The sequence below is a fragment of the Zosterops lateralis genome (genome assembly GCF_965231275.1).
Source record: "Zosterops lateralis genome assembly, chromosome: 23".
Lineage (NCBI taxonomy): Eukaryota > Metazoa > Chordata > Aves > Passeriformes > Zosteropidae > Zosterops > Zosterops lateralis.
In genome coordinates this window covers 2,115,276-2,124,374 of record NC_139783.1, presented here as the reverse complement: position 1 = coordinate 2,124,374, position 9,099 = coordinate 2,115,276, and the positions used below count along the sequence as shown (strand labels likewise).

General features: G+C 48.7%; 1 protein-coding gene across 1 annotated transcript; it reads left to right on the top strand.

Annotated features, from left to right (window-relative positions):
* Nucleotides 1-323: 323 nt before the first annotated feature.
* LOC310918327 (olfactory receptor 14J1-like) lies at nt 324-1,256 on the top strand (the record flags this gene model as incomplete). Its single annotated transcript, XM_083877180.1, has 1 exon — nt 324-1,256. The coding sequence occupies one exon, from the start codon at nt 324-326 to the stop codon at nt 1,254-1,256; it is 933 nt and encodes a 310-aa protein (XP_083733306.1).
* Nucleotides 1,257-9,099: the final 7,843 nt, after the last annotated feature.

Below are 9,099 nucleotides of genomic sequence, written 5' to 3'. Positions count from 1 at the left end.
TTTTCCAGCCTCCTCAGGGTTGCTCTGAGGTTGCCATCAGAGCCTGCAGATCCAGAGCTGCCCCTGGGCAGTGCCTGAGCTGGGAGGGCTCTGCAGGGCAGAGCTGAGCCCCCAGGGCTGGGCTGGGCTCTGGCAGCACTGGCAGGGCCCAGCCCTGGGCACAGGGAAGCAGCTGCAGGCAGGGACAGCTCCAGGCAGCAGAGCCCTGGGCAGGCAGTGGGGGGAAAGTGCCACCAAGCTGTGGGGGGATATTCAAAGTCCTCTCCAAACCAAACTGTCCTATGATTAATTTTTTTACAGATCCCCATGCCAAGACACCACAAATGTCCAACAGCAGCTCCATCAGCCACTTCCTCCTGCTGGCATTGGCAGACACGAGGCAGCTGCAGCTCCTGCACTTCTGCCTCTTCCTGGGCATCTCCCTGGCTGCCCTCCTGGCCAACGGCCTCGTTATCAGCGCTGCAGCCTGCGGCCACCACCTGCACAGCCCCATGTTCTTCTTCCTGCTCCACCTGGCCCTCAGTGACCTGGGCTGCATCTGCACCACTGTCCCCAAAGCCATGCACAATTCCCTCTGGGGCACCAGGAACATCTCCTATGCAGGATGTGCTGCTCAGCTCTTTTTCTCTCTCTTCTTTATCATATCAGAGTTTTATCTCCTGACAATCATGTGCTACGACCGCTACGTGTCCATCTGCAAACCCCTGCACTACGGGACCCTCCTGGGCAGCAGAGCTTGTGCCCACATGGCAGCAGCTGCCTGGGCCAGTGCCTTTCTCAATGCTCTCATGAACACAGCCAATACATTTTCCCTGCCCTTGTGCCATGGCAATACCCTGGGCCAATTCTTCTGTGAAATCCCACACATCCTGAAGCTTTCCTGCTCCAACTCCTACTTTAGAGAACTTGGGCTTCTTGCAGTTTGTGCCTTTTTAGCACTTGGGTGTTTTGTGTTCATTGTTTTCTCCTATGTGCAGATCTTCAGGGTTGTGCTGAGGATTCCCTCTGAGCAGGGACGGCACAAAGCCTTTTCCACCTGCCTCCCTCACCTGGCTGTGGTGTCTCTGTTCCTCAGCACTGCCATGTTTGCCTATCTGAAGCCCTCCTCCATTTCCTCCCCATCCCTGGATGTGGCCCTTTCAGTTCTGTACTCGGTGGTGTCTCCAGCCCTGAACCCCCTCATCTACAGCCTGAGGAACCAGGAGCTCAAGGCTGCAGTGTGGAGAGTGATGACTGGATGTTATCAGAAACACTAAACTCCGGGCCCATTTCTGCAAATCACTTATAATAAAACTCAAATATGATACTTCTTGTTGGTTTGGTTGTGGGGTTTTTTTCCAGTACTTTATATTTTTAATCTTATCCACAAAGAAATGTCGTTGTTTGTACCATTTCTCATTTTGTTTCTCTCCACTTCCCCTGTGGCCAAAAACCGTGTCAATGAGGGACTGCACTCTTGGTGGCTTTAACGAAATTCAAGGATCTCCCAGCCAAGTTTTCTGCAGAGATGCCCCTTTTGTTCCCTTCTGTGCAGCTGCAGCAGCAATGTCTGTGTGCAGAGCTGGGGGCAGATCAGGGCTGGCACAGCAGCTGTGCCCAGGAGCAGCAGCCCTTGGTGCTGCCAGTGCTGCTGCCGTGGCCCTGCCCCGCTGCCCTCCTGGCCCTGGTGTTGCTGTAGGGCCTGAGGGCTCTCGGGGCCGGGCACAGGGCTGGGGGTGGCAGTGCCGGGGCTGCAGCAGGGACAGGCCATGGGCACTGCTGGGGCAGCGCTGACGCCTCAGGGCAGGGCCTGGGGGCCCCAGGCTCCTTGCCCAGGCTCTCTCCAGAACACGCTCAGGCCAATGCTCAGCACAGAAAAGCCCCGGGAGCAGCCCCAGGCTGGCCCTGGGCAGGCTGGGGGCAAACAGCAGGGCTGGGGCTCTGCAAGGACCCTGGGGGAGACGGGAAGGAGCAGCAGAGCAGGGGCTGATCCATCCCCACTGCGCTGGACACCCCAGGGCAGCGTCCCAGAGCGTCCTCATGCACCTGCCAACAACATCCCCCCTGGGCAGCCCTGGCCTCTCCCCCAGCTCACACAGGGGCCACATCCTTGCAGACACAGACACGGCAGCACTGCCTCAGGAGCCCCTGTTTGCACTGCCCAGAGCAGGCCTCAGCACCCCCATGCTGTTGCTGTGGGGAGATGAACCTGAGGGAGCACAAATGCCATCAGCCCCTGGGGCCAGGAAGGGCTGGGCCACAGCAGGGAAACCACTCAGCTTTGGCGTGGCCTCTCAAGTCACACAGAGAGTTTGTTCCCATCAGCTCTGAGTTTCCTGTGCCACTGCAGACGTTGTTGCTCAGAGCCAGGGCTGCCTGGCAGCCACCCCCAAACTGCCCTCAGCATTTCCTTTGCTTCACCTTGGCTTTATTTACTCTGCCTGCTACAAATTTCTTCCTGTTGCCAACCCCTGTTCCCTCCCCTGCAAACAGCCCATCCCTGGTTGCCCTTTCCTCTCTGGCCCCACTCCCCATTGCAGTTCCTGAGTTGGCACCATGGGAACGTCCCTTGGGGAGCAGGATCATCCTCCAAGGGCTTCAGGAATTGTCTGCAGGCTCCTGCAGTGCCTGGGGCTGCTCCCTTGCCAGAGGCACCCCAGGCCAAGGGGGCACATCTGGGCTGCTGTGTCTGGCTGTGGGGCTCCTGTTGTGGGCCATGAGGAGGAGCTGCAGAGGCTCTGCAGGACTGACAGGATGGGCTTTGGGGCTCTCAGGAGACGCTGAGGGACCTGGGCTGCTGCACCTTCTGAAGAGGAGGCCCAGGCCTCATCCTGACACTGCTGCAAGGCTGCTTTCAGAGAATCACACAATCAGCACGGCTGGAAATTACCTTGGACATCATCAAGTGCAACCTGTGCCCTGACACTGCCTTGTCTCCCCTGAGCCTCCTCTTGTCCAGGAGAAACAAGCCCAGCTCCCTCAGCTGCTCCTCCCAGGACTTGTGTTCCAGAGCCCTCCCCAGCCTTGTTCCCTTCTCTGGACACGCTCCAGCCCCTCCATGTTGTTCCCAAATTGGGGGGCCCAGAACTGGACACAGCACTCGAGGTGCTGCCTCAAGCAGTGCCCAGCACAGGGGAAGAATCTCTGCCCTGCTCCTGCTGGCCACACTGTTCCTGATCCATAGGAGTGCCAGGGCTTGGATGAGGGACATGGTGGGCAGGGCCTGGGGACAAAGTCGAATTTCTGTCAGCCATGAAGGGTGTCTTGGGTTTTCTAACAAAACAAACAAATAAGCAAACAACAGTTTATTCTGTTCCATCTTTTGGAACCTGTCTGGGGAGGTGTTTTTTCTTTATCTGTTTTATCTGCAGGAAGGAGGGTGCAAGTGCCTTTCTGATAACAAGCCAGCTGTTAAAACCGGGTGGGGCATTGATTCTTATCTCTGTTCACCCTCCCATTCCCTCCATGGGGATCTCTTCTGTTAATGGGCCATTACAGCTCAGCAGTGACATTTGAAAAATATTTGGGGGATATTTTTGAATTGTTTTGGTAGCAGTGTGGGGATATTTGAGAATATTTTGGGAATGTTCTTGGTGGTATTTTGGGGACATTTTGAGAAGATTCTGGAAATATTTTAGGAACAATTCAGAGACAAATTAGAAATGTTCTGTGAATATTTTGGGGGGAATTAGGATGTTTGGGGGATAATTTGATGAAGTTGTTGGCATATTTCTGGGACATTTCAGGAATGTTTTGGGAATATCCCAGAAATATTTCGAGAACATTTTGGAGATATTCCAGTGATATTTTGGGGATATTTTGGAGATGCTTTGAGAAGATTCTGGGAATAATATGAGAATATTTCAGGAATATTTCATAAGCAATCCACTCACATTATTGGGACTTTTTGGGGAAGATTATGAGGACATTTTAGAAACACTCCATGAACACTTGTGGGAATTTTTTTGGAACATTTCAAGGGATTTTAGAAACACTACATGCACCTATTTGGGACTATGTTTTGGGAATGTTGCAGGGGATTTTAAGAACATGCCATGCACATTTAAGGAATATTCTGGAGATATCTTGAGGGATTATGGAAATATTCCCCACACATTTTTTGGAAATTTTTTGGAATATTTCCGGAACATTTTAGGCACCCTTCCTGCAGAATTTTGAGAATTTTTTGGGAACATTTCCAGGGAATTTTGTCTCACCTGTCTCCAAATTACCCCAAAATATCCACAAAATTACACAAAAATTACCCCAAATTATCCCCAAAATCTCAGCAAAATTACCTCAGAATTAGACCAATATTAGCTCAAAATAGTCCAAAATATTGCCAAAATTAGCCCAAAATATTCCTCAAACTTACTCAAAAATATTTCCAAAATAACCCCCAAATATCCCCTAAGTTACCCAGGGGAGTCTGGGAGAAGGGAGAAAGGGAGAGGAAGGAAAAAAAATGGGTCGAGAAGTTGCCCAGGGAGATTTTGGGGGGTTCAGAAAGTTCCCAAATGGGTCGGGAATGGCCCAGGGGGGTCCTGGAGCATCCCCAAATGGGTCTGGAGTCTCTAGGGGCCCTCAAATGGGTCTGTGACGGGGTCCCAAGGGGTTCCAGGGAGTTTTTGGGAGTCCCCAAATGGGTCTGGGGTCTCTGAGGGCCCCCAAATGAGTCAGAGGGTGTCCTAAGGGGGTCTCTAAGGAGTTTCAGGGGGTCCCAAAGGGCTCCCCAAATGGGTGTGGGGCAGTCCCAGGTGCCCCCAATGGGTCTGGGGGGTCAGAGGCGTCCCAAATGTGTCTGGGGGATCCAAGGGGAGTCTTGGAGGTCCCCAAGTGTCCCCAAAAGGGTCTGGGGTCCCAAGGAGGTTCTATAAGGGGTCTGGGGGTGTCACAAAGGGGGCCTAGAAGAGTTTGGGGGGGGAGTCCCAAGAGGGTTTTGGGGGGATCCCAGGGCAGTTTTGGGGCTCCCCAAATAGGTCAGGGGGTCCCCAAGTGTCCCCAAAAGAGTCTGGGGTCTCCCAAAGGGATTTCAGGGGCTCCCAGGTGTGTCCCAGGTGTCCCCAAAAGGCTCTGGGGTCTCCCCGCCTTCACCTTGGGTCACCTGGGCAGGGCTTGGGCAGGATCTTTCAATCACTTGCTACACTTGGGACTTGGCCCCTGCTTGACAAAAAGGCTGATGGAGCTCACAGGCTCCTTCCGGAGAGCAGCTGGCCCTGCAGGATTCCTCTGGGCAGGAGAGTTCCTGCAATCACAGGCTTGCTTTTGATAAATATCATGGCCTGGGCATGGAGTTGGCTTTTTCCCTGCAGTGAATTTAATATTCTGTGAGTTTTCCAAAACTCTCTGTCAGAGATGGCTCACTGAAATGATTTCTCTGCTCCCAAGACATGCAAATTACTTTCTTTTGACATTCTTTATCCTTTTCCCTCTCTTTTTTATTCAAGACTTTGGTTTTCACTGTTGAGGTGCAGGCTATCCCAAAATATGCCAGGACTTTGGAGGAGTGGTTTTATGGAGATGATGGCTCTGGGCTGGGAGCCACACTTCCCAGCTCTGGCCCCAACTTTAGTACCTGCTCTACAGAAATCAACGTTTTCCCAAACAGACACCTTGGGTTTGGAGTTGCCCAACTTGAGGCCATCAAATGCTGCTCTTCAGAGCCTGCACATCTTCCCCCTAAAATCAGATGGAGATAAATGGGTCAAATCTTTCCAAGAATCTCTTTCAACACAGCACCTCAAAATAGAAAATCTTCCTTTCCCTAAGAGAATCTATTTCCAACTAATACCTCTTTCCCACAATGAAAATAATCTGATGATCTATAAAAAGCAGTTTTTTGTCCAAAGTATTGCCCTTTAAATTTTATCAGCACTACCACTGATAAGAAAAAGATAAGATAAGAGATAAGAAAAAGTTCAAAAGGAATGACTGTAAATTTGTTGAGTCATCATGGAGTCAAAAGAACTGGAACCAGATTTGGGGTGAACGAATGGGGCATTAAACTTCCAAATAAATTTTTGCTGAAAAACAGACTTTCACCTTAAAATACAATTATTAAAAAAAACCAAACCCAAAACAACAACAACAACAACAACAACAACAACAAAAACTAAAGGAAGGGAAAATTGACAAAATTAAGACCTGCAAAACTATCAATGACTCTGCTGACTGAGCTCTCCATTTGATCTATCCTTTAAGTTATTTTCCCAAAGGATCAGCACAGAGCCTGCCAGCAGCAGTAACCTCCTGTGACACACAAAATTATGTTGCAATCAGCAATTCTTTCAAGGGCTGCAGCCCAAGCACGTACCTGGTTTCAAAGGAAACAGTGCAATTCAACTACCTACAGGTACTAAACAGAGCTGTGGGGTTTTAATTGTGGGACACCGTGATGGCAGGAATAAGACCTTTCTTACATGAAAGGAGATGGAAAAGGATACTGTTTAAAAAATGCTGATGAGGACTTTGAGAGATCAAGCTCTAAGTGACTGTGGTGTTTGACACCTTGATCAGAGCTATATCCCCATTAGATAATCTGGAAAATCTTTGAGGCTGATTATGGGCTGTGATAAATTCATCTGAAATACACTGTTCCGACATTTAATACTGATAAAATACTGATAAAAGTCATGTAATGAAAACAGTATTGAAAAAGAAAACTGCAAAATCATCAGAGACAAGCATATGCCTCAGCAGAAAACTGAGAAAGTTCTCAAAGTTAAAAAACCTTTACTGACATGGGAAGAAACAAAAACCAACTTAATTCAATTTTACGCTCTTGAATGGTTCAAATTCAAAATTCAGAGTATGGGTTGGAAAATCAACCAAGAAAGTCTGCTCTGGTCAAACTCCTGGAGTTCAACAAGCACCTAGAGACTTTCAGCAATCCATCCACAGGTTTTGAAAACCAATCCACAGGGACTGAGAAATCCAGAGACAAGTCTGTTCCAGTGGCTTTGCAGCCTCTGCTGGGAAATCCATGGCCAGCCCCAAGGCCCTACAAGACCCAGTTATCAACCATCTAAAATTCACACCCTCAACTTGAAGCTGCTAATTTCTCCAGAAACTGAGTTCATTTCTCTTCAGTGCATGCACAGATCGTCATGGCAATGAAGCATTAAAGAGAAGAATATCTCCCAAGGACAATCAGACAAGTCAAAGCCACTGCAGAACTCCAAAGTGAGGAAGTGCAGGCTGGTGCCCTGAGCCAGGCTGGCTGCTGCAGGGCTCTGGGACACAATCACAGAACAACTTGGGGCAGGAGGGGCCTCAGGAGGTGCCCCAGCCCAACCTCCAGAGCACGGCAGGGGCAGCTGAGGGATCAGACCAGGCTGCTCAGGGCTTTATCCAGCAGGGCCCTGAGCAACCCCAGGCTTGGAGAGGGCACCACCTCTGTGGGGAGCTGCTGCAGTGCTGAGCTTTCCTTGTGCTCAGCTTCAGGAGCAGCCTGGACTGCTCTGATTTCTATTTATGCCACTTCAGTTACGGCCCCCAAGCCTCCATCTTAAATCTATGGTTCTAAAGAATTCATCTCTTATATGTAAACCACAAAGTTTACATTTGCATTTTAAAATACAGTACTCGACACAGAGTACAAACCTGTACACTGAAGCAGCATATGCCCTCAGTACAGAATAATTTCCTCTTCATACTGCTCCTGGGTCTTGTGGCTGAGCTGACAGACTGCACTGCTGCCAGACTTCCACTCTAGTTGCTCCTCAGGCCACCTCTTTTCTCAAGAAACAGCTGGATGCAAATGCCAAGAGATGAGTCACATTCAAAGTGCTGCAAAGACAAGTGAAGTCATTTAGTAACTTTCAGGTTAAAGAAACAAGAGTCCAGTCCTGTGAAATCTGCCAACCCCTGCTCATGTGCCCAGGAATTCTGAGCTTGTCTCCCCCTGCCCTGCTGGGCCAGCCCCATCCCGCTGCCGCCGTTTCTTCGGCGCTGCCTTGAGGCTTTTTGCTGCTCTGTGACCCCACACTGCCCTGCCCTGCTGGGACATCCCAGCCATTCCAGCTGCCACTGCACAGCTTCTGATCGCATCCACCAGCCCGGGATTTTTTCCATTCTTCCAGCTTGGTGCTCTCAGGGTCCCGAGAGATTGGACTGCCCCGGGCTTTGTGAAACAATACCTCCCAAGGTTCCTGGTTGTGTTTGCTATTAATGCTGTAGTTGTTGTTGTTTGTTTGCCTTGTTATATATACTAGTAAAGAACTGTTCTTCTGAACCTCATCCCTCTGCCTGAAAGCCCCTTTCCTTTTCTAAATTCTAATAATTTGGAGGGAGGGGGTTTGAATTCTCCATTTCTAGGGAGGCCCTGCCCCTCCCCAGCAGATCCCTGTCTTTCAAACAAAGACAGCCTTTCATGTGTCCTCAGTACTCCTAGCATGCATCCTTGTAATTCCTTCAATCTGCTCATTTAGCACAGTCCTGGTGTTCTGTTAGGCCAGGAGACCTGTTAGAAATAACTGTGTAGTTCTTGGCTTTCACACTTATATCTTGGCTTTTGCAAATTATTTTGACACAGTGCAGTTTTTAATCTCTTTTAAACTGCTTTTGATATAGTCTAATTTGTCACCCTTTAGCAGTTAATACCCTAATCCCTGTGGAGATTGCATATTTCAGTGTGATAAATGTATTACAGTTTATGGTAGTGCAAAATATTGAAATAGAGTATATTATAAAACTATAAATATATAGTATAAAGACAATATTCATAAACAAATATAAATACAAATATAAACAACAATAGAAATATACAATTTAATAGATTATTTAAATACTAAAAAATTAAAATCTGCTAACTATCTTTGCAGAAGTGACTATGGTTGGGAAATAATGACTGATGCCTGTATTTCTGTAACTGACTGACAATAGTGAAATGGCTAATGTTGATTGAAAGAAAAACATTGGCTAAAATGTCTGGATGATAAGATAACATTGGAAAAAAAAAAAAAAAACAAGGCAAATAACACAGGAAGGGCCATGAGGAATCCACCACCGACCCTTTGGCCATCAATAACTGACAAACCACAGACCAGGTGGCCTTGAGAGGTAATAAAACACAAAAGTCTCAAAATCACATCTGCATTATGACACATATTTAAGGAAGAT